The following is a 25977-nucleotide window of genomic DNA, read 5'->3' as shown; positions in this document are numbered from 1 at the left end:
CTATGAATTGGGCACAAAATGGCATATTTCCAGTTTTCACTTTGCAACATGCAACAATATTTCCAGAAAGTGCCTGTTGGGTCAAAATATTTAATGAAAATGGGGAAAGGAGTCATTTTATGGAATTTTCTACTGTTCTGGTTTCTGCTTGTCATGCAAAATAAGGGGTACAGAAATGGTGCCCACAAACTATTCCACCAAAATCTGGGTTCCAATAGTTAAATGGCGCTTCTTCCCTTCTGATGCTGAAACAGTAAGGCTATGTGCACACGTTGCGAATTTATTGCGGATCCGCAGCGTTTTTCCACGCAGAAACGCAGCAGATCCGCAAGTGATTAACAGTACAATGTAAATTAATGGAAAAAAAATGCTGTGCTAATGGTGCGGAAAATTCCGCACGGAAAACGTTGCAGATTAAAAGAAGGAGCATGTCATTTATTTGTGCAGATCTGCAGCGTTTTTGTACCCATTCCATTATAAAAATCCACAGGGGTAAAAACGCATGAAATCCACACAAAATCCGAATAAAAAAACGCATCAAACCCGAACCTGCGTTTTCTGCCAAGAGATGCAGAATCCGCACAAAAAATTCCAGAGGCAAATCCGTAACATGTGCACATACCCTAAGACATTGTCAAATTCAAGAGATGCTGCAAAATAAATTGTGAAATCCATTTTTTTCTATCCTCTGTCAAAATGATGGATTAAATCTATATTTTAGTGAAAAAACCCAAATATGTTTAACCCCTTCATGACCCAGCTTATTTTGGCCTTAATGACCTTGCCGTTTTTTGCAATTCTGACCAGTGTCCCTTTATGAGGTAATAACTCAGGAACGCTTCAACGGATCCTAGCGATTCTGAGACTGTTTTTTCGTGACATATTGGGCTTCATGTTAGTGGTAAATTTAGGTCGATAATTTCTGAGTTTATTTGTGAAAAAAACGGAAATTTGGCGAAAATTTTGAAAATTTCTCAATTTTCACATTTTGAATTTTTATTCTGTTAAACCAGAGAGTTATGTGACACAAAATAGTTAATAAATAACATCTCCCACATGTCTACTTTACATCAGCACAATTTTGGAAACAAATTTTTTTTTTGCTAGGAAGTTATAAGGGTTAAAATTTGACCAGTGATTTCTCATTTTTACAACAAAATTTACAAAACCATTTTTTTTAGGGACCACCTCACATTTGAAGTCAGTTTGAGGGTTCTATACGGCAGAAAATACCCAAAAGTGACACTATTCTAAAAACTGCACCCCTCAAGGTGCTCAAAACCACATTCAAGAAGTTTATTAACCCTTCAGGTGTTTCACAGCAGCAGAAGCAACATGGAAGGAAAAAATTAACATTTAACTTTTTAGTCACAAAAATTATCTTTTAGCAACAATTTTGTTATTTTCCCAAGGGTAAAAGGAGAAACTGGACCACGAACGTTGTTGTGCAATTTGTCCCGAGTACGCTGATACCTCATATGTGTGGGTAAACCACTGTTTGGGCACACGGCAGGGCTCGGAAGGGAAGGAGCGCCATTTGACTTTTTGAATGAAAAATTGGCTCCAATCTTTAGCGGACACCATGTCGCGTTTGGAGAGCCCCCGTGTGCCTAAACATTGGAGCTCCCCCACAAGTGACCCCATTTTGGAAACTAGACCCCCCAAGGAACTTATCTAGAAGCATAGTGAGCACTTTAAACCCCATGTGCTTCACAAATTAATCCGTAAAAATTAAAAAGTACTTTTTTTTCGCAAAAAAATTATTTTAGCCTCAATTTTTTCATTTTCACATAGGCAACAGGATAAAATGGATCCTAAAATTTGTTGGACAATTTCTCCTGAGTACACCGATACCTCACATGTGGGGGTAAACCACTGTTTGGGCACATGGTAAGGCTCGGAAGGGAAGGAGCGCCATTTGATTTTTTGAATGAAAAATTATCTCCATCGCTAGCGGACACCATGTCAGGTTTGGAGAGCCCCTGTGTGCCAAAACATTGGAGCTCCCCCACAAGTGACCCCATTTTGGAAACTAGACCCCCCAAGGAACTTATCTAGAAGCATCGTGAGCACTTTAAACCCTCAGGTGCTTCATAAATTGATCCGTAAAAATTAAAAAGTACTTTTTTTTCACACAAAATTTCTTTTAGCCTCAATTTTTTCATTTTCACATGGGCAACAGGATAAAATGGATCCTAAAATTTGTTGTGCAATTTCTCCTGAGTACGCCGATACATCATATATGGGGGTAAACCACTGTTTGGGTGCACGGCAAGGCTCGGAAGGGAAGGTGCGCCATTTGACTTTTTGAACGGAAAATTAGCTCCAATCGTTAGACCCCCCAAGGAACTTATCTAGATGCATAGTGAGCACTTAAAACCCCCAGGTGCTTCACAGAAGTTTATAACGCAGAGCCATGAAAATAAAAAATTATTTTTCTTTCCTCAAAAATGATTTTTAGCCCGGAATTTTTTATTTTCCCCAGGGTAATAGGAGAAATTGGACCCCAAATGTTGTTGTCCAGTTTGTCCTGAGTACGATGATACCCCATATGTGGGGGTAAACCACTGTTTGGGCGCACGGCAGGGCTCGGAAGGGAAGGCACGCCATTTGGCTTTTTGAATGGAAAATTAGCTTCAATCATTAGCGGATACCATGTAGCGTTTGGAGAGCCCCTGTGTGCCTAAACATTGGAGCTCCCGCACAATTGACCCCATTTTGGAAACTAGACCTCCCATGGAACTAATCTAGATGTGTGGTGAGCACTTTGAACCCCCAAGTGCTTCACAGAAGTTTATAATGCAGAGCCATGAAAATAAAAAATAATTTTTCTTTTCTCAAAAATGATTTTTTAGCCCACAATTTTTTATTTTCCCAAGGGTAACAGGAGAAATTGGACCCCAAAATTTGTTGTCCAGTTTCTCCTGAGTACGCTGATACCCCATATGTGGGGGTAAACCACTGTTTTGGCACACGTCGGGGTTCGGAAGGGAAGTAGTGACGTTTTGAAATGCAGACTTTGATGGAATGCTCTGCGGGCGTCACGCTGCGTTTGCAGAGCCCCTGATGTGCTTAAACAGTAGGAACTCCCCACAAGTGACCCCACTTTGGAAACTAGACCCCCTAGGGAACTTATCTAGATGTGTGGTGAGCACTTTGAACCCCCAAGTGCTTCACAGAAGTTTATAACGTAGAGCCGTGAAAATAATGTGTTTTCTTTCCTCAAAAATATTTTTTTAGCCCAGAATTTTTTAATTTTCCCAAGGGTAACAGGAGAAATTTGACCCCAAAAGTTGTTGTCCAGTTTCTCCTGAGTACGCTGATACCCCATATGTGGGGGTAAACCACTGTTTGGGCGCACATCAGGGCTCGGAAGGGAAGTAGTGACATTTGAAATGCAGACTTTGATGGAATGGTCTGCGGGCGTCACGTTGCATTTGCAGAGCCCCTGATGTGCCTAAACAGTAGAAACACCCCACAAGTGACCCCATTTTGGAAACTAGACCCCCCAAGGAACTTATCTAGATGTGTGGTGAGCACTTTCAACCCCCAAGTGCTTCACAGAAGTTTATAACGCAGAGCCATGAAAATAAAAAATAATTGTTCTTTCCTCAAAAATTATGTTTTAGCAAGTCATTTTTTATTTTCGCAAGGGTAACAGGAGAAATTGGACCCCAACATTTGTTGCCCAGTTTGTCCTGAGTACGCTGGTACCCCATATGTGGGGGTAAACCTCAGTTTGGGCGCACATCGGGGTTTGGAAGGGAGGGAGCACCATTTGACTTTTTGAACGCAAGATTGGCTGGAATCAATGGTGGCGCCATGTTGCGTTTGGAGACCCCTGATGTGCCTAAACAGTGGAAACCCCTCAATTCTAACTTCAACACTAACCCCAACACACCCCTAACCCTAATCCCAACTGTAGCCATAACCCTAATCACAACCCTAACCCCAACACACCCCTAACCACAACCCTAACCCCAACACACCCGTAACCCTAATCCCAACCCTAACCCTAATCCCAACCCTAACCCTAATCCCAACCCTAACCACAACTGTAACCCCAACACACCCCTAACCCTATCCGTAACCCTAACCACAAGCCTAATCTTAACCCTATTTCCAACCCTAGCCCTAATTCCAACCCTAACCCTAAGGCTATGTGCCCACGTTACGGATTCGTGTGAGATTTTTCCGCACGATTTTTGAAAAATCTGCAGGTAAAAGGCACTGCGTTTTACCTGCGGATTTCCAGTGTTTTTTTGTGCGGATTTCACCTGCGGATTCCTATTGAGGAACAGGTGTAAAACGCTGCGGAATCCGCACAAAGAATTGACATGCTGCGGAAAATACAACGCAGCGTTTCCGCACGGAATTTTCAGCACCATGGGCACAGCGGATTTGGTTTTCCATAGGTGTACATGGTACTGTAAACCTGATGGAAAACTGCTACGAATTCGCAGCGGCCAATCCGCTGCGGATCCGCGGCACTAACCCTACCCCTACCCCTAACCCTAGTTCTAACCCTAGTTCTAACCCTAACCCTAGTGGAAAAAGAAAAAAAAATATTTTATTTTTTTTATTTTTGTCCCTACCTATGGGGGTGATAAAGGGGGGGTCATTTACTATTTTTTTTATTTTGATCACTGTGATAGGTTATATCACAGTGATCAAACTATACCTGGAACGAATCTGCCGGCCGGCAGATTCGGCGGGCGCACTGCGCATGCGCCCGCCATTTTGGAAGATGGCGGCGCCCATGGAGAAGACGGATGGACACCGGGAGCCTCGGTAAGTATAAGGGGGTGGAGATCGGGGCACGGGGGGGGGGGCGTCGGAGCACGGGGGGTGGCATAGGAGCATGGGGGGAGCGGACAGAAGGACGGGGGAACGGACAGGACGACTTAGGGGGGCGGACCACATAACGGAGGACTGGGGAGGAGATCGGTGGGTGTGGGGGGGGACAGATTAGGTTTTCCAGCCATGGCCGCTGATATTGCAGCATCGGCCATGGCTGGATTGTAATATTTCACCAGTTTTTTAGGTGAAATATTACAAATCGCTCTGATTGGCAGTTTCACTTTCAACAGCCAATCAGAGGGATCGTAGCCACGGGGGGGGTGAAGCCACCCCCCCTGGGCTGAAGTACCACTCCCCCTGTCCCTGCAGATCGGGTGAAATTGGAGTTAACCCTTTCACCCGATCTGCAGGGACGCGATCATTCCATGACGCCACATAGGCGTCACAGGTCGGATTGGCACCGACTTTCATGACGCCTACGTGGCGTCAAAGGTCGGGAAGGGGTTAAATTCTATAAATTTGTATTGAGCAGAATTTGGTGTGCTGCGTTGGCTTATTGTAACATGTATGGCTATCAGTAAAAGGTATTCAAACCCATTTAATTTACTGCTTTTTATGAAGTTTATAAAAAAAAAAAAAAAAAATTATCACAAGGCTTCTATTATTCAGCCTTTATACCTTGATCAACAGCTCCCAAGTCCCAACAAAATATGATGCCTTTACAGACCCGTCAAACAGTATGATGTCTCCCCACAGACCTCACACTGTATGATGCCCCACAAAACACATCCCCCATTTTGTTGTCCACCCACAGGCCACAAAATAGTATGATGTTCCCACAAAGGCACCACACAGTACGTCACCCCAACACATGTTGTCCTTACAAATACCCCACACACACACACACACAAAGTATGTTGTCCCGGCAAAACACATTACACAGTATGAGGTCACCACAAACACATCAACAAAGTATGATGTCCCCCAAACAGTGTGATGACCCTTCACAATACTTCATGTAGTATGATGTCCATACAAAACACTCCATGCAGTATGATGCCTCCATAGACTATGGTGTCCGCACAAAGCCCCTCTCACAGTAGGATATTGCCCCAAGCTAAAAAGAATTTAAAAGAATAAAAAAGAAAATAACTGACATATCTACATTTCCCTGCTGCTCCGGTCTGTACAATGTATTGAGTCTGCACAATGTATTGAGTCTGCACAGCTGGCACGAGTTGGTGACGTCATCGCACCTCCTGTGTTCTCAGACACGCAGGCTCAAATGGTGGAAGAGAGATGCACCCTGTTCCACTATTGGGATGCAGATACTGGTGAAATTCTGAAAATGGGCAAGAGGCACCCAAGTGGTTCGGGACACCACTGTTCCCAATCCTTAGGCTGTCCCGGTCCACTGGCCGGACAGGAACAGCCAAATGGCTGTAATTTATCCAGGGTTGTACTAAAATAATCGTGATCAACAAAAAGCAGCTTTGGGTAATTAGAGTATGTGACATAATTGCACTTGATAATCCAAACTGTCGTAGAAGCCAATATTTTCTGTCAGGTTATAATCAGGAAGAAATATTAGACATTTAGAGAGAACTTTTAAATACTGTCCACTAAATCTGAGTTGCACTCACTTATGATGAACCACTGTAGCTACTTAGAATTTTGACAAGAAAACTAGAAAAAGTATTAGTGTTCTGTACTTCAGCAAAGATGGTGCAGTAATCTGAATTTCTTAGGATCGAAAACGTAATGCCGTTTATGATGTGGAGTGATGCCATGAAACCAGGGTTACCAGCCATGCCAATGCATCTACTGAAAAAGTCAATAAATTTATATTAGAAACATCAACCTTGCACAGCTTAGAAATATATCATAGCATCCGTTTAATGTTTTTTGTGTAGTTTATCGGAAATCATCTTTGAAATTAGTTTATTTCTCACAGAAACTGAAACGTCATCTCTGGAGACTTCAGTATAAGAAGCACTTCTGGCTGCATCCAAGCCTTGGGGGTCACTTTGCATCTTAATTTTGTGGCACACATCTTAACTACGCTATTGTCATGTCGGACGCTATTCACACTAAGGCGTCCGACAGACAGCGGTAATTCCACATTCGTCCACTATACGTTCTGTGGCGCCGGCTAGACTTTATCCAGGTTGTCCGGGGTTAATCTAGCTGGTAATCGGGTTGGAGGTTGGGTCACGCCCGTGGCCTTTAAATAGTCATTCTGGATTTTGGGCGTTGCCGATTATAGATTGTGTCTTGTGCCTGGTGATCTCGGTCTGGAGTGGTGGTCTAGGAGAAGAAATATCGTATCTGGTGGTGTATTATCCTTTGTCATATTTCTCCTTCCTATATTTGTTTTGCCCTGTGCACATTATAGTATTTTCCTGTGTGTCTGCGGCGTGGTGCGTTTTTAGTTTTCCCTGTCTGTGCTTTCTGTAGGAGTTGGTGTGTGGTCTAATCACTGGGTGGTGGGTGGAGGTTTCAGCTTAGGATTGAAACAGGAGTCAGGGTCAGGCCTGGCGGCCCAGACAAGCACACCATCAGTGTACATTCTGGGAGAGGGACAGACATGGTTTTCCCTAGTCTGAGGGATATCGCAGGGGCCCGGGTAATCAGCTGTAGTCTATCCAATACCCGCATGACAGCAACATCACAACCTTATAACAAACTGGATACAGATGGAAATCCTGGCCTATAGTGAAGACAGAAATGCGGCAAGCTATGATGGAAAGAAGAAGTTCGGAAGTTGGCCAGCAAGAAGCATGGCGGCCCAAGAAGTCAGCGAGGAGATAAGTATTAGATGTTTGGGGTTTTTTTCTGGCCCTGTTCCACCTTACATACACATTTAGGTTCCAAACAAACCTACAGAACCTAGTTAGGAAAATAAGTATTTGATCTAGTGCTGATTCTGAAAGTTTTCCCACCTACAGAAAAATGGAGAGGTATGTAATTTTTATCATTATCATCATTATCACGTACACTTCAACTGTGAGAAATAGAATCTAAAAATAAAAAAACAGAAAATCACATTGTATGACTTTTACATCATTGAATTGCACGTGATTGCATGAAATACTTATTTGATCATCTACCAACCAGCAAGAATTCTGGCTCTCACAGACCTGTTTTCTTTAAGAAGTTCTCCTACTCTGCACTCATTACCTGTGTTAATTGCACTTGTTTGAACTTTTTACCTGTATAAAAGACACCTGTCCACACAATCAATTATACTCCAACCTCTCCACCATGGCAAGAGCTATCCAAGGACACCAGGAACTAAATTGCAGAGCTGCACAAGGCTGGGATGGACGACAGGACAATAGTAAGCAGCTTTGGTGAGCAGGCAACAACTGTTGGCACAATCATCAGAAACTAGAAAATGGAAGAAACAAAAGATAAATATCAATCTTCCTTGGTCTGTAGCTCTATGCAAGATCTCGCCTCATAGCGTAAAGATGATTCTGAGAAAGGTCAGGAATCAACCCGGAGCTACATGGGAGGACCTGGTCAATGACCTGAAGAGCTGGGGTCATAGTCTTAAACATTACAGTTAGTAACACACTACGCCTTCTTGGTTTAAAATCCTGCGGACACGCAAGGTCCCCCTTGCTCACATCAGCACATGAAAAGGCCCATTTGAAGTTCGCCAATGACCATCTGGATGATCCAGAAGAGTCATGGAAGAAGGTCATGTGGTCAGATGAGACCGAAATTGAACTTTCTCATATCAATTCCTCTTGCCGTGTTTGGAGGAAGGAGTACAATACCAAGAACACCATCCAAACAGTAAAGCATGGAGGGGGAAACTTCATAGTGCGGGCGTGCTTTTCTACAAACAGGACAGAAAAACTGCACCGTTATAAAAGGGAGGATCTATGGGGTCATGTATCGCGAGATTTGGGCCAACAACCTTCTTCCCTCATGAAGAGCATTGAGGTTGTGTATGGGTCTTCTAGCATGACAATGACGTGAAACACACAGCCAGGGCAACTAAGAAGTGGATGCATAAGAAGCAATTGAAGGTCTCGGAGTGGTCTTGCCAGTCTTCAGACCTGAACCCAAAATAAAATCTTTGGAGGGAGCTGAAACTCATTGTTGCCCAGCGACAGCCTCGAAACCTGAAAGATCTGGAGAAGATCTGTATAGAGGAGTGGGTCAAAATCCCTGCTGCAGTGTGTGCAAACTTGGTCAAAAGCTACAGGAAACGTCTGACCTCTGTAAGTGCAAACAAAGGTTTCTGTACCAAATATTAAGTTGTTTTTCTATTGTATCAAATAATTAATTTGCATTTTATTGTATGAAATAAATATGTAGAAATCATACAATCTGATTTTCTGTTTCTCACTGTTGAAGTGTACCTACAATAAAAATCACAGACCTCTCCATTCTTTGTAGGGGGGAAAACATGCAAAATCAGCAGTGTATCAAATACTTATTTTCCCCACTGTAGGTATTTCGTAACCAATAGACAGAGTATTTACTGATACAATTATCAAAAGAGGGATTTCTTATACAAGTAGGATTATAAGATTCAGATTTATTTTCTTATCTGCCGATAAGACGTTCTATTCAGTCTTCACCTCGGCTTTTCGTTTTGGAGGAATATATCTTTTAATGGATTATTTATTGTCAAATAAAATCCGTAAAGAATTTGTTCACTATAAAAACATTCGATGAATCGACTTTCAGAAGAGAATACATTCTGTGAAACAGATCTTGGATTTATCTTACACAATGGGAAATAATTGTAAATTCTGCTAATGTTCATTTCTATGTCACATGAGAAAATTATCCAATTTATTCACAGGTTGCACCGTCCCCGGCTTTCTCATGTGTAACTCAGAGGCGGCAGATCTATCTCAGATGTATTGGGAATTATGTAAAGTTAGGGAATTTAAAGAAAATTAGGGAATTTTGGAAGAAAGCTGAATATTGTTTTGTCATTTACCATATATACTCGAGTATAAGACGACCCGAGTATAAACCGAGGCACCTATGTTTACCACAAAAAAATAGGAAAACGTATTGACTCGAGCAGGGCTGCCACTAGGAATTTCAGGGCCCCATACTGCCAAAATTTCGGCGCCCCCTTGAAACTCCACCCAGGCTCCACCCCCAGTTCCGCCTCCACCCTAGCTCCACCTCCACCCCTTGAACCTTCCATAGTTCTTCCGCCCTCTCTTGGAAAAGCTCCACTTCTGGTGGATATCGGTCTGCACTTGGACTGCAGTGCATGGACCGGCCGTGGGTCTCCTAACCTGAACTCAGCAGCCTCACAGCATGTTTGAGGATGCTGGTCAGGAGATCGGCGCCCAGTCCATGCACTGCTGTGCGAACACAGACCGATAGCCCCATATCAAAAATTACACTGCCATAATAATAATAAAGATGTTTCCCGATCATATATACCCACTTGCATCAATAGTTCCCCACCCCCCTTCCAAACCCCAACCAGAACTTATAAGTTATGGATGATCCTGAGCTGCTGCCTGCTGTTATAATTGGGCATTTGTTTTTGCAGCAGGCCAGGATCATCCAGTAGCTTATACATTCCTCTAGCCTCCCCTGGGCCCTGTTGGATGCGGCCCCCAGTCACCACTAGCCTTCCATCATTAGCCACACGATACCAGTCCAGCCGCAGCCACAGTGAGCCACCTGAAGCCTCTTCTCACCGGAGAGACTCCCCTGCTTGTCCGCCCGCGACTTCACCCTGCTCGTCCGCCCACCGCCTCACCCTGCTCGTCCGGTCCACCGCCTCACCCTGCTCGTCCGGTCCGCCGCCTCACCCTGCTCATCCGCTCCGCCACCTCACACTGCTCGTCCGCCTGCTGCCTCACCTTTCTCACCGCCTTCTCATCCGTCACCCCCAGTGAGAAGAAAACGGAAAAAGTGACGACCTCCAAGACCACCCACAACCTGCAAGAGCGAGAAGGGGTTATACCACAGTGCCCACCGGACGGGGTCACACAGGGGAGAATGAGATACAGCTCAGCAGACAGTATCACACAGGAGAGGATTAGATACACGGCTCAGCAGTCAGTATCACACAGATGATTAGATACACGGCTCAGCAGACATGATCACACAGGAGAGGATTAGATACACGGCTCAGCAGTCAGTATCACACAGGAGAGGATTAGATACACGGCTCAGCAGTCAGTATCACACAGGAGAAGATTAGATACACGGCTCAGCAGTCAGTATCACACAGGAGAAGATTAGATACACAGCTCAGCAGACAGTATCACACAGGAGAAAATTAGATACACGGCTCAGCAGACAGTATCACACAGGATAGGATTAGATACATAGCTCAGCAGACTATCACACAGGATAGGATTAGATACACAGGTCAGCAGACATGATCACACAGGATAGGATTAGATACACGGCTCATCAGACAGTATTATACAGGAGAGGATTAGATACACAGCTCAGCAGTCAGTATCACACAGGAGAGGATTAGATACATGGCTCAGCAGTCAGTATCACACCGGAGATGATTAGATACATGGCTCGTCAGACAGTATCACACAGGATAGGTTTAGATACACAGCTCAGCAGACTGGATCACACAGGAAAGGATTACGGTAGATACAGCTCAGCAGACGGGATCACCGAAGAGAGTGAGACTCACCCTGCTCCTCGCCCGCCGCCTCCACCTGCTCGTTTGTCATCCGCCGTCCGCCCCCAGCGTAACACACCGCACGGTGCTCTGCTCCAGAATGAGGAAGTGGAGCAGCGTCTGACGTCAGGAAGGACCATGATGCACCCAGGCCGGCCGTAGCTTAAAGGTACAGTGCCAATTTACGTTTGCCGGATGCATTAACAACACTGCATCGGGCGTTCAGAAGCCTTAGGCTATGTGCACACGTCCGGAATTGCGGCGGAAATTTGCGTGGCAATTCCGGAACTCCCTGCCGCGGGAAAAACGCATGCGGAATTGGCATGTGTTTTCCCCGCTAAACACTTTGCAAGCGTAATTATAATGCAGAATGCTAGCGTTTTCCAAGCGATCTGTAGCATCGCTTGGAAAACTGATGGTCACACTTGTCAAACATAGTGTTTGACAAGTGTGACCAACTTTTTACTATTGATGCTGCCTGTACAGCATCAATAGTAAAAAGATATAATGTTAAAAATAATTAAAAAAGATAAAAAATCGTGATATTCTCACCTTCCGGCGTCCCCGGCAGCCTTTCCCGCTCCTCGCGATGCTCCCGTCCCAGTAATGCTTTGCGACAATGACCCCAGATAATGTACGGTATCGCGAAACCACATGTCATCACAGGTCATTCTTGCAATGCATTATTGGGAACGGAAGCATTGCGAGGAGCAGGAACGCTGCGAGGGACGTCGGAAGGTGAGAATATAACTATTTTTTATTTTAATTCTTTTTTTTTTTTAACAATTATATGGTTCCCAGGGCCTGGAGGAGAGTCTCCTCTTCTCCACCCTGGGTACCAACTGCACATGATCTGCTTACTTCCCGCATGGTGGGTATAGCCAGATGCGGAAAGTAAGTGGATCAATGCATTCCTATGTGTGCGGAATCCCCGCGATTCCGCACAAAGAATGAACATGCTGTGTTTTTTTCCGGAATGTGAAAAACGCAACATGTGCACAAAAAATGCGGATTGAATTCTAATAATAGGATGCTTAATGTATGCGGGTTTTTTTGCGGTTTTATCGCGTTTTTATAGCGAAAAAAACATGAAAATTCCTGAACGTGTGCACATAGCCTTAAACAAAATGTCCAGGGACCCGATGAGGAGAAGCAAAGAGAGGGGGCCCGAGCGGACCAGGCTGCCAGCGTGTTCGGGCCTCCCTTTCTGCTTCTAATCACCGGGCCCCATACAGTAGTAAGTAAGTAGTAGTAATGCCCTGATGGCGGCCCTGGACTCGAGTATAAGCCTGGTATGCATTGTCCACTCATTCTAGTATGCCTGACTCCTAATCCCCATCCTTGTATACATGGCTCCCTCATCCCTATCCTGGATTGCATGGCTCCTCATCCCTATCCTGGTATGCATGGTTCTTCATCCCTATCCTTGTATGCATGGCTCTTCATCCCTATCCTGGTCTTCATGGCTCCTCATCCCTATCCTGGTATGCATGGCCTCTTCATCCCCTTCCTGGTATGCGTGGCCCCATCATCCCCATCCTGGTATGCATTGTTCCTCCTCCCTGTCCTTGTATGCATGGCTCCTCACCCCTATCCTGGTACGCATGGCTCCTCATCCCTATCCTGGTATGCATGGCTCCTCATCCAAATCCTGGTGTACATGGCTCCTCATCTCTATCCTTGTATGCATGGCCCCCAGCAGAAAAACGATTAAAAAAATAAACCGTCCTAATTACCCTCCCTGCGCTCCCTCGCAGAGTCTTGTTCTGATGCCAGCGCCTGCAGCAGCAGGGAGATCACATGTGCCAGCTGCTAAAGGGAAATGAATATTAATTTCTCTTTAATAGTGGGCACAGTAGTCGCAGCCGCCGGCTTCCTGCAAAAACTTGGCTTATACTCGAGTATATACGGTAATTTTTTATTACTGTGTTATTCTAGATGAGTCAAGATGGATTACCTACTATCTATCAAATTACGTCACTCTTTATTATCTGCAATGGGAATTATTTTTAAGAACTTGATAACTTCTAGAAATATTATATATGTTAACAACAGGTTAAAGGGAATCTGTCAGCAGTTTTGGCCGATATAAGATATGGCCATTACCTTTCAGGGTTTATATACAGCATTCTATAATGCTGTATATAAGCCACCAACCCGACCTGGAAGAACTGAAAAATAAGTTTTATTATACTCCCCTGCGGGGCGGTAGCATACTGGTAGAGCATGCTGGGGCTCTTTGACCTTTTCCGGCACCTGCGCACTGCAGTACTTTGCTCTGCCCCAAAAGGACAGAGAAGTACAGGTCCTTCTCAAAAAATTAGCATATAGTGTTAAATTTCATTATTAACCATAATGTAATGATTACAATTAAACTTTCATATATTATAGATTCATTATCCACCAACTGAAATTTGTCAGGTCTTTTATTGTTTTAATACTGATGATTTTGGCATACAACTCCTGATAACCCAAAAAACCTGTCTCAATAAATTAGCATATCAAGAAAAGGTTCTCTAAACCAGAGGTCCCCAACCGCCGGTCCGCGGACCAGGACCGGGCCGTTGGGGTTTTTCAGCCGGTCCGCGGCGCCCCTGTTCAGCGGTCACGTGGGACCGCTCATTAGAGAAATTAATAGGCTGCTCCACCTCCCATAGGGGCGGAGCCGCATAATTCATTTCTCTAATCAGCGGTGCCGGTGACCGCTGATAGAGGAAGAGGCTGCGGCACCGAAGACCCGCTGTCCGGGGGAAGGAGCGGGACGCCGGGAGCAGGTAAGTATGACATATTCACCTATCCTCGTTCCACACGCCGGGCGCTGTCTCCATCTTCCCGGCGTCTCTCCGCACTGACTGCAGGCAGAGGGCGCGATGACGCATATAGTGTGCGCGCCGCCCTCTGCCTGATCAGTCAGTGCGGAGAGACGCCGGGAAGATGGCGCCGAGGAGCTGCAAGCAAGACAGGTGAGTATGTGTTTTATTATTTTTATTGCAGCAGCAGCACAGCTATGTAGCAATAATGGACGGTGCAGAGCACTATATGGCACAGCTATGGGGCAATGGTGCAGAGCACTATATGGCACAGCTATGGGGCAATAATGGTGCAGAGCACTATATGGCACAGCTATGGGGCAATAATGGTGCAGAGCACTGTATGGCACAGCTATGGGGCAATAATGGTGCAGAGCACTGTATGGCACAGCTATGGGGCAATAATGGTGCAGAGCACTATATGGCACAGCTATGGGGCAATAATGGTGCAGAGCACTGTATGGCACAGCTATGGGGCAATAATGGTGCAGAGCACTATACGGCACAGCTATGGGGCAATAATGAATGGTGCAGAGCACTACATGGCACAGCTATGGGGCAATAATGAACGGTGCAGAGCACTGTATAGCACAGCTATGGGGCAATAATGGTGCAGAGCACTATACGGCACAGCTATGGGGCAATAATGGTGCAGAGCACTGTATGGCACAGCTATGGGGCAATTATGAACGGTGCAGAGCACTATATGGCACAGCTATGGGGCAATTATGAACGGTGCAGAGCACTGTATGGCACAGCTATGGGGCAATAATAAACGGTGCAGAGCACTGTATGGCACAGCTATGGGGCAATAATAAACAGTGCAGAGCACTGTATGGCACAGCTATGGGGCAATAATAAACGGTGCAGAGCACTGTATGGCACAGCTATGGGGCAATAATAAACAGTGCAGAGCACTGTATGGCACAGCTATGGGGCAATAATAAACGGTGCAGAGCACTGTATGGCACAGCTATGGGGCAATAATGGTGCAGAGCACTATATGGCACAGCTATGGGGCAATAATGGTGCAGAGCACCAGGGAAACAAGCATGGTGCTCCCACTCATTCTGAACCTATGGTAAGTTGAATCACATTCTCATTATAAATGTCATAATTATATGATAAGTATGCACTAAGCTCCATCCCTCCATAACCCCACCCCCATATGACCAAAGCCCCGCCCCTGCCCCACCCCCACCGGGCCATGGAAAACTGGTCTTGCTTCAAGCCGGTCCCTGGTGCAAAAAAGGTTGGGGACCTCTGCTCTAAACGACCTATTACCCTAATCTTCTGAATCAACTAATTAACTCAAAACACATGCAAAAGATACCTGAGGCTTTTAAAAACTCCCTGCCTGGTTCATTACTCAAAACCCCCATCATGGGTAAGACTAGCGACCTGACAGATATCAAGAAGGCCATCATTGACACCCTCAAGCAAGAGGGTAAGACCCAGAAAGAAATTTCTCAACAAATAGGCTGTTCCCAGAGTGCTGTATCAAGGCACCTCAATGGTAAGTCTGTTGGAAGGAAACAATGTGGCAGAAAACGCTGTACAACGAGAAGAGGTGACCGGACCCTGAGGAAGATTGTGGAGAAGGACCGATTCCAGACCTTGGGGAACCTGAGGAAGCAGTGGACTGAGTCTGGTGTGGAAACATCCAGAGCCACCGTGCACAGGCGTGTGCAGGAAATGGGCTACAGGTGCCGCATTCCCCAGGTAAAGCCACTTTTGAACCATAAACAGCGGCAGAAGCGCCTGACCTGGGCTACAGAGAAGCAGCACTGGACTGTTGCTAAGTGGTCCCAAGTACTTTTTTCTGATGAAAGCAAATTTTGCATGTCATTCGGAAATCAAGGTGCCAGAGTCTGGAGGAAGACTGGGGAGAAGGAAATGCCAAAATGCCTGAAGTCCAGTGTCAAGTACCCACAGTCAGTGATGGTGTGGGGTGCCATGTCAGCTGCTGGTGTTGGTCCACTGTGTTTCATCAAGGGCAGGGTCAATGCAGCTAGCTATCAGGAGATTTTGGAGCACTTCATGCTTCCATCGGCTGAAATGCTTTATGGAGATGAAGATTTCATTTTTCAGCACGACCTGGCACCTGCTCACAGTGCCAAAACCACTGGTAAATGGTTTACTGACCATGGTATTACTGTGCTCAATTGGCCTGCCAACTCTCCTGACCTGAACCCCATAGAGAATCTGTGGGATATTGTGAAGAGAAAGTTGAGAGACGCAAGACCCAACACTCTGGATGAGCTTAAGGCCGCTATTGAAGCATCCTGGGCCTCCATAACATCTCAGCAGTGTCACAGGCTGATTGCCTCCATGCCACGCCGCATTGAAGCAGTCATTTCTGCCAAAGGATTCCCGACCAAGTATTGAGTGCATAACTGAACATTATTATTTGATGGTTTTTTTGTTTGTTATTAAAAAACACTTTTATTTGATTGGACGGGTGAAATATGCTAATTTATTGAGACAGGTTTTTTGGGTTATCAGGAGTTGTATGCCAAAATCATCAGTATTAAAACAATAAAAGACCTGACAAATTTCAGTTGGTGGATAATGAATCTATAATATATGAAAGTTTAATTGTAATCATTACATTATGGTAAATAATGAAATTTAACACTATATGCTAATTTTTTGAGAAGGACCTGTATGCCTGAGCAGGAGAGCGATGCCGGTGAGCCTGTGTGGATGATGCAGGGTCTCGTCATCCACAAGAAGCAAGCAGGAGGGCGGCAATCATAAGAAGATGGGAGGCGCCGGACCAAGACTAGCAACACCCATTGGACCAGACCGCCCCGCAGGTCAGTATAATAAAACTTATTATTCAGTTCTTCCAGGTCAGGTTGGGGGCTTCTATACAGCATTATAGAATGCTGTGTATAAGACCTGAATGGTGATGGCTGTATCTTATATTGGCCAAAATTGCCGACAGGTTCACTTTAACTTACAGGTCCCATTAAATTAATTGCTAGTATAAGTAGAAGCAAAGAGCTTAAGAAATATGGGCAAGAACTATTGATTGAAAGGTTTTATCTTCATTTCTCTTCCCTGAATGAGCGGATGTAGAGGAAGTGTTTAAATAAAAAAAAGAATGGAGAAAATGTAAATAAATAAAAGATATTTATATTATACTTCTTATATTTGTGTCTACTGTTTAGATTTGAGCAACAACATCACGCTTTCCCCCGCACCGGATGTCCGCTGCCTCGGAGTAACCCTTGACTCTGCCCTGTCCTTCAAACCGCACATCCAAGCTCTTTCCACCTCCTGTCGCCTCCAGCTCAAAAATATCTCCAGAATCCGTCTTTTCCTCAGCCCTCAATCTACTAAAATGCTTGTGCATACCCTCATCATCTCCCGCTTTAACTACTGCAACATCCTTTTCTGTGGCCTCCCTGTTAACACCCTTGCACCTCTCCAGTCCATCCTTAACTCTGCTGCCCAACTAATTCATCTCTCTCCTCCCTACTCCTCCGCTTCCCCCTCTGCAAATCTCTTAACTGGCTCCCATTCCCTCAGCGTATACAGTTCAAATTACTAATACTGATCTACAAAGCCATCCATAACCTGTCTCCTCCATATATCTCTGAACTAATCACCCGATATCTTCCCTCACGTAATCTCTGGTCCTCCCAAGACCTTCTTCTCTCCTCCACACTTATTCGCCCCCTCACTTAACGGCCTCCAAGACTTCTCCCGAATATCCCCTATCCTCTGGAATTCTTTGCCCAACACGTCCGACTGTCAACTACATTCGGATCCTTCAGACGGAACCTGGAAACCCACCACTTCAGGAAAGCTTACAGCCTGCACTGACCCCGCTGCTTCCTCACCCACTACCGGAGATACTGCCTCATCAACACCGGAGCTGCTGCAACCCCCCAACCTACAGTCTCCTTCCCCACCATGCTGTAGAATGTAAGCCTGAAAGGGCAGGGTCGGCGCCTCTCTGTATCAGTCTGTGATTGTTAGTTTGTTTACTATAAGTGATATCTGTAATTTGTATGTAACCCCTTCTCATGTAAAGCACCATGGAATCAATGGTGCTATATAAATAAATAATAATAATAATAATAATAATAAATAAAAAGGACAAGGTCTGATGTCTCATCATAAAAGCAAGGCCCAACATATGGACTATATTTTCTTCACATGATTTTCTATGTTTTCATCACATTCTACGTATGCTGTCATTTGGCTTTGCTGTTTAGAGATCTTGGAAGGTAAGGGTCATCATCTAATTCGAGGTGATAGGGAGCATTCTCCGAGTTGTAAACTCTGGCCGGCAAAGGTCTCACTCCAACAGAAGGACTTCCAATGCCCAACGTAATAGGGACAGTTTGTGTTTTGCAGGAGAATGGTGACTGCTTGATTGTTATAAAGCCGGATTACACCGAAGATAAAACAGCCACACCCAGTGACTGAGAAGAATCTGTGACTTTTCTGCGTTTAGTGGTTACAACTCACCTGGGTAGTCATACGTAGGAACCTCCTCTTTACACCACTCATCACCCCTCACATATGTCCCTGTAGTATTAATATGGGTCAGATCTTCACCCTGAAACAAATATAGTACAAGTCACAGACAGATGGAGAAGTCACATCTATGATCAGATCTATCCTTCCATCTCCACCGATCTCATAACACAAGTATAAAACTGGTGGATAAAACAAGACTGAGTACAAGACCTTCACAGCCAGGGGAGATTTCATGACACCTTCTCTCCATCTACCTGATGATCCTTAAGAACATTGAGATTTTCTTGTTTACAGTCCTGTGGAAAAAGAGGACGGGGACATCTCTCTGGTGTTGTCCTCTTACTGGATAGAACTGGAAGAAACACATACAGGAACTGAATTCATTCTTTACATACAGATAATTATAGGCGTTGTTATGTTTAGTCATAGTACCTGGTGATGTGAGGGGCTGGGGAACCTCCATCATGACGTCCTTGTACAGATCTTTGTGTCTTTCTAAATACTCCCACTCCTCCATGGAGAAATAGACGGCGACATCCTGACACCTTATTGGAACCTGACACATAAAATCATATTGTCATCCCCCGATCCCTTCATAGCATTACTGTACAATGTCCCTGCATTCCCAGCGCTGTCACCTTTCTAGTCAGCAGCCCAATCATCTTGAAGGTGAGTTCTAGGATCTTCTGGTCATTGATGTCCTCATGTATCAGGGGGTGAGGTAGAGGCCCTGTGATAGGGCTTAGGGGACTTCCCCATCCCTCAGACACAGGGGCCTGACAGCGCTCACTAGAAGTCTTCTTCACTACTGTGTAATCCTGGTTATGGAGAGACGCATTAATAAATCTCCCTACAGACATTCCCAGAGTCCTCACCTCTCCAGTTCTGTCCATCTGTTATTCCCATAAATAAGAATGATGTAATGTGACGTCATCAGAATCTCTCACCTCTCCAGTAAGCCGGAAGAGGATCTTGCGGGTGAGGTGTAAGATCCTCTCCATCTTGTCCCTGTCCCTATCCATCCTTGAAGGGTCAATCAGGAAAATTCTCTTATATAGAAGATTTCCACTTAGAGGGGCCGATATCGTAGGAACCTGAAATAGGAAGAAGATGAGCAGGTGTAACATCATAAAGAATCCTATTTAATCCTTTGTAAAAATACAATTACTAGAAATAATAAAGGTAAACATATGGGGAGATAGAACACGTAGATAATTTTTTTCCAGTTTTTTCTTCTTTACATCTACTAATAAAACACAAACAACACTATGTAACTCCAAGTCAATCACACTTCTGTGAAATCAACCTGTCCAGTTATGAACCAATACAGATTGTGAATCAATTTATCCTGTTGTTGTGGAAATGGAACAGACAACAGGCAGAAATGATAGGCAATTAGCAAGACAACCCCCTATAAAAGGAATGGTTCTGCGGGGGGTGACCACGGACCATTTTTCTGTTCTCATCCTTTTGGCTGTTGTTTTGGTTAGGTCTTGTCACTGCTGTCAGTTGCACTGGAACGTATTTTGACACATGTAACTAAGAATAGCAAGTCGTTCTTGCTTGATACTGGAGATTTTTTAAAGAAAACAAAAAACGTTAATGTCTCCCAATGCGATTATTGTTATGATTGATGTAACATGTTTATACACCTCTATGGAACATCATAAGGGACTGAATGGGGTTAGTTGGCTTCTGTAAATGAATAACTTCTCCGAGATACAAAGGGATTTCATTATTGAACTTCATGGATTAGTTTTATATGAAAACTGTTTCTTATCTCAGGATGCATTTTACCAACAAAGAAAGGATTCAGCGATGGGTGCTAATGTGTCCCCCCATACGCAAATACGTACATGACATTTTTGAGGAACATTTTACACACAATTATCATTTATTTAGGACATATGCCAAGATACAGCAGGCTTATAGACAATATTTTTTACATTAGAAGGGGCCACAAGAAACACCATTTTTTTACAATAATTTGAATAGCATATGGGTAAGATTACAGTTTACTATTTCATTTGATTAACAGCAAATTAATTTTCTTGATACTATGGTGATCAAAAATGAAGATGGAGGTTTTGAGACTGATCTATACAGGAAAAACACTGATAAAAGCAGTGTATAACATTCTGATAGTACACATCCTATTTTTAGTTTGAAGAAAACGATTCCAAAATCGTAATTCACGAGAAATGTGCAGTGCCACAAAGTGGAAGAAGAAATTTCGGAGGTGCTTCCCTCTTGTGGAAGGGATCCCAAATAGACATCAAATGTGGAACATACCTCCATGCGGTATTCATAGTCCCCATGAGGAAGGAACTATCCAAAACGCGCGTCGGGGTGGATGGGAGCTTCATGTGTGGTTTGACATTTTACCTTTTGGTATGTACAGCTACTGCACTTGCATTTAAGATCATGCCACAAGTGTCTATGCTGTTGGTCTACTATGACTCTATATGATCTATTCGCACTTATACTTTTTGTATTAATGCTTGGATACTTGATAGAGGTATTGCCACATGTGTTTCTACCTGTCCCTCTGTATATGCTAGATTTTGGCACAGGGAATCTCTCACTTGTTGTGTGTTTTTTTACCTGCTACTATCTAATAAAGTATTTTGCACATTTGTATAGTTGGACAGTAAGACTGCTTTTCTTGTGGATAATTCTTAGTGAATATGCAGTTGGTCTGTTATGGTCCCACCCAGTCTTCTATCATTATTTTAGTTAATTAATCTATAACATGGGAATGAGTTTGGTTTTATTATAGACCGCTTATGTTTTCCATACACTATCTGTGGTTAGTGATGAAATCATTTGCCTGCTTTTAAAATTGTATTTATTCCAAAAAATAATCCACTAGCATTATTGGTTTTTGGATAGTATAAATAGTAATAGTATAAATAAATCTGTAATATCTATAAAAATAGTGTATTTTCATAGATATTACAGATTTATTCATAATATTGCTTTAATTTCTGTAACCAGCATCCAAAAACCAGTGGATTTTTTTGTTCCAATATTGACGTCTACTTGGAAACCCTTCAACAAGAGGGAAGCACCTCTGAAATCTCTTCATTTGGAGCAGTGAATAGAACAGGACTTACACAACACCATCTAAATCGAATGGGCGGCAAGTCACAGTGGTAACATTATACTGTGTGTGGGGGGGATGGCGGTACTGTGGGAACATTATACAGTGTGCGGGGATGGCGTTACTGTGGGAACATTATACAGTGTGTGGTGAGATGGCAGTACTGTGGAAACATTATACAGTGTGTGGGGAGATGGCGGTACTGTGGGAACATTATACAGTGTGTGGGGAGATGGCGGTACTGTGGGAACATTATACTGTGTGGGGGGATGGCAGTACTGGAGTGACATTATACTGTGTGTGGGGGATAATGGTACTGTAGGAACATTATACTGTGTGTGGGGGGATGGCGGTACTGTGGGGACATTATACTGTGTGTGGGGGATGGCGGTACTGGGGGAACATTATACTGTATGGGGGGATGGCGGTACTGTGGGAACATTATACTGTGTGGGGGATGGCGGTACTGTGGGAACATTATACTGTGTGGGGGGATGGCGGTACTGGGGGAACATTATACTGTGTGGGGGGATGGCAGTACTGTGGGAACATTACACAGTGTGTGGGGATGGTGGTACTGTGGGAACATTATGCAGTGTGTGGGGAGATGGCAGTAATGTGGCAACAATATACAGTGTGTGGGGAGATGGCGGTACTGTGGGAACATTATACTGTATGGGGGATGGCAGTACTGGGGTGACATTATACTGTGTGTGGGGGATAATGGTACTGTGGGAACATTATACTATGTGTGGGGGGATGGCGGTACTGTGGGGAACATTATACTGTGTGGGGGGGATGGCGGTACTGTGGAAACATTATACTGTATGTGGGGGGATCACGGTACTGTGAGGACAGTATACTGTGTGTGGAGGGATGGCGGTACTGTGGGAACATTATACTGTGTGGGGGATGGCAGTATTGGGGTGACATTACACTATGTTCCAAATTATTATGCAAATGATATTTTTTGTCGGATTTTCCTAAATGGTCGGTCCAAATGACAGTCAGTCTAATAAAAGTCATCACCCTTTAGAGTATACATCGAATTTTATTGAAGAAACCTCCCAATAAATACAGCATAATCTCCAAAATGAATAAAACCTCAAAATGCACTGTTCCAAATTATTAGGCACAGTAGACTTTCTAAACATGTGATATGTTTTAAAGAACTGAAAATGCTCATTTGTGGAATTTGCAGCATTAGGAGGTCACATTCACTGAACAAAAAAGCTATTTAACTCCAAAACATCCTAAAAGGCCAAGTTACATGTTAACATAGGAACCTTTCTTTGATATCACCTTTACAATTCTTGCATCCATTGAACTTGTGAGTTTTTGGAGAGTTTCTGCTTGTATTTCTTTGCATGAAGTCAGAATAGCCTCCCAGAGCTGCTGTTTTGATGTGAACTGCCTCCAACCCTCATGGATCTTTTGCTTTATGATACTCCAAAGGTTCTCTATAGGGTTGAGGTCAGGGGAAGATGGTGGCCAAACTATGAGTTTATCTCCTTTTATGCCCATAGCAGCCAATGACTCAGAGGTATACTTTGCAGCATGAGATGGGGCATTGTCATGCATGAAGATGATTTTGCTCCTCAAGGCATGTTTCTGCTTTTTATACCATGGAAGAAAGTTGCCAGTCAGAAGCTCTATATACTTTGCAGAGATAATTTTCACATCTTCAGGAACTTTAAAGGGTCCTACCAGCTGTTTCCCCTTGATTCCATCCCAAAATATGACTCCTCCACATCCTTGCTGACGTTGCAGCCTTGTTGGGACATGGTGGCCATCCACCAATCATCCACTACTCCATCCATCTGGACCATCCAGGGTAAACAACACTCATCAGTAAACAAGACTGTTTGAAAATTAGTCTTCATGTATGTCTGGGCCCACTGCAACCATTTCTGCTTGTGAACACTGTTTAGGGGTGGCAGAATAGTAGGTTTATGAACCACAGCAAGCCTTTGAAGGATCCTACACCTTGAGGTTCGAGGGACTCCAGAGGCATCAGCGGCTTCAAATATCTGTTTGCTGGTTTGTAATGGCTTTTTAGCAGCTGCTCTCTTTATCCGATGAACTTGCCTGGCAGAAACCTTCCTCATTATGCCTTTATCAGCACAAACACGACTGTGCTCAAATTCAGCCACAAATCTCTTAACAGTAAGATGATCAAGCTTAAATTTTCAAGAAATATCTAATGTTTTCATCCCTTGACCAAGGCATTGCACTATTTGATGCTTTTCGGTAGCAGAGAGATCCCTTTTCATTCCCATGTTACTTGAAAACTGTGGCCTGCTTAATAATGTGGAACATCATTTTTAAGTAGTTTTCCTTTAATTAGAATCACCTGGAAAACTAATTATCACATGTGTTTAAGACTGATTTCAGTGATCCATTGAGCCCTGAGACACAATACCATCCATGAGTTTATTTGAAAAACAAATTAAATCGTTTTGACACTTAAATCCAATTTGCATAATAACTTGGAACACAGTGTATACTGTGTGTGGAGGGATGACGGTACTGTGGGGACATTATACTGTGTGTGGGGGGATGGCGGTACTGGGGGAACATTATACTGTGTGTGGGGGGATGGCGGTACTGCGGGAACATTATACTGTATGTGGGGGATGGCGGTACTGAGGGAACATTATACTGTGTGTGGGAGATGGCGGTACTGTGGGGACATTATACTGTGTGTGGGGGATGGCGGTACTGTGAGAACATTATACTGTTTTGGGGGGATGGCGGTACTGCGGGAACATTATACTGTATGTGGGGGATGGCGGTACTGAGGGAACATTATACTGTGTGTGGGAGATGGCGGTACTGTGGGATCATTATACTGTGTGGGGGGGATGGCGGTACTGTGGGAACATTATACTGTGTGTGGGGGGATGGTGGTACTGTGGGAACATTATACTGTGTGTGGGTGGGGATGGTGGTACTATGGGAACATTATACTGTGTGTGGGGGATGGCGGTACTGTGGGAACAATACACTGTGTGTGGGGGATGGAGGTACTGTGGGAACATTATACTGTGTGGGGGGGATGGCAGTACTGTGGGAACATTATACTATGTGTGGGGGGATGGCGGTACTGTGGGAACATTATACTGTATGTGGGGGATGGCGGTACTGGGGGAACATTATACTGTGTGTGGGGGGGATGGTGGTACTGTGGGAACATTATACTGTGTGTGGGGGATGGCAGTACTGTGGGAACATTATACTGTGTGGGGGGATGGAAATACTGTGAGAACATTATACTGTGTGTGGTCCACTAAAAGGGCACCGTACTGTTTGAGAAAAATGTGTTTATATGTTTCCTGTCTTACCAGTTGAGTAGCTATCAGAGTAAAAGAAAAACTCTATAAGGCTAGTTTCACACTAGCGTTTTGAGGAGCTGCGGACTTCCTCCGTGAAGCCCCGCCCTCGGCCGCACCTCCGCCTCTAGCTCCATCTACTTCTGCATGCGGCCTGCTTACCTATCTTTAACATTATGTTCAGTTTTTGGTCAGTATTTTACCTCAATATTTGTAAGCCAAAACCAGAAGTGGTGATGTGTTTCTATTGTACTTTTCCTCTGATTGTTCCACTCCTGGTTTTGGCTTACAAATACTGAGGTAAAATACTGACCAAAAACTGACTGTGTAAATGTGGGCTGTCTTATAAAATGGCGACAGAAATGCAAAAAAATCATCTCAGCACTGAAGGGGTTACTGCCCCCCACACCCAGTAATGGGGAATCTCCAGCACCTACCTCCACCTGCAGAGCCGCACACCACATATATGGCTGTTCTGTGCGCACAGGACCTGTGATGAGGTCACCGGAGGGGAGGAGTCAGGGGTCACATGATCAGGGGCCTCAGTGTATGCAGGACTCTGCTGTGCTGGTTGTCATGGTGCTGGAGGAGGGGAAGTTTATGTGTGGGGTCAGGAGGGGTTTACAGGGTGGATGTAGCAGAGCTGTGTGTGTACGAGGTGTACGGAGCGGAGCCGTGTGTGTACGAGGTGTACGGAGCGGAGCCGTGTGTGTACGAGGTGTACGGAGCAGAGCCGTGTATGTACGAGGTGTACGGAGCGGAGCCGTGTGTGTATGAGGTGTACGGAGCAGA

At 44.4% G+C, this 25977-nt stretch overlaps 1 protein-coding gene across 3 annotated transcripts in view; it reads right to left on the bottom strand.

The window, feature by feature from the left end:
* The window catches only part of LOC143767454 (uncharacterized), a 28859-nt gene extending 3179 nt beyond the window's left edge, over nt 1–25680 (bottom strand). The window contains exons 1-6 of one of the 3 annotated variants that reach the window (XM_077255797.1): nt 25623–25680; nt 19698–19844; nt 19389–19568; nt 19183–19306; nt 19005–19102; nt 18739–18829 (exon numbers count right to left, since the gene is read on the bottom strand). In XM_077255797.1, coding sequence (XP_077111912.1) covers nt 18739–18829; nt 19005–19102; nt 19183–19306; nt 19389–19568; nt 19698–19844; nt 25623–25649 — 667 coding nt within the window. In that variant the 5' untranslated portion in view covers nt 25650–25680. Of the gene's footprint in view, nt 1–10655; nt 10735–18738; nt 19103–19182; nt 19307–19388; nt 19569–19697; nt 19845–25622 lie in introns of those variants that run through there. The other 2 variants (XM_077255798.1, XM_077255799.1) reach the window with 2 other exon arrangements.
* Between the last annotated feature and the right edge of the window lie 297 nt (nt 25681–25977).

The sequence above is a fragment of the Ranitomeya variabilis genome, chromosome 4 (assembly GCF_051348905.1).
Source record: "Ranitomeya variabilis isolate aRanVar5 chromosome 4, aRanVar5.hap1, whole genome shotgun sequence".
Lineage (NCBI taxonomy): Eukaryota > Metazoa > Chordata > Amphibia > Anura > Dendrobatidae > Ranitomeya > Ranitomeya variabilis.
This window is presented reverse-complemented; position numbering and strand designations above follow the sequence as displayed.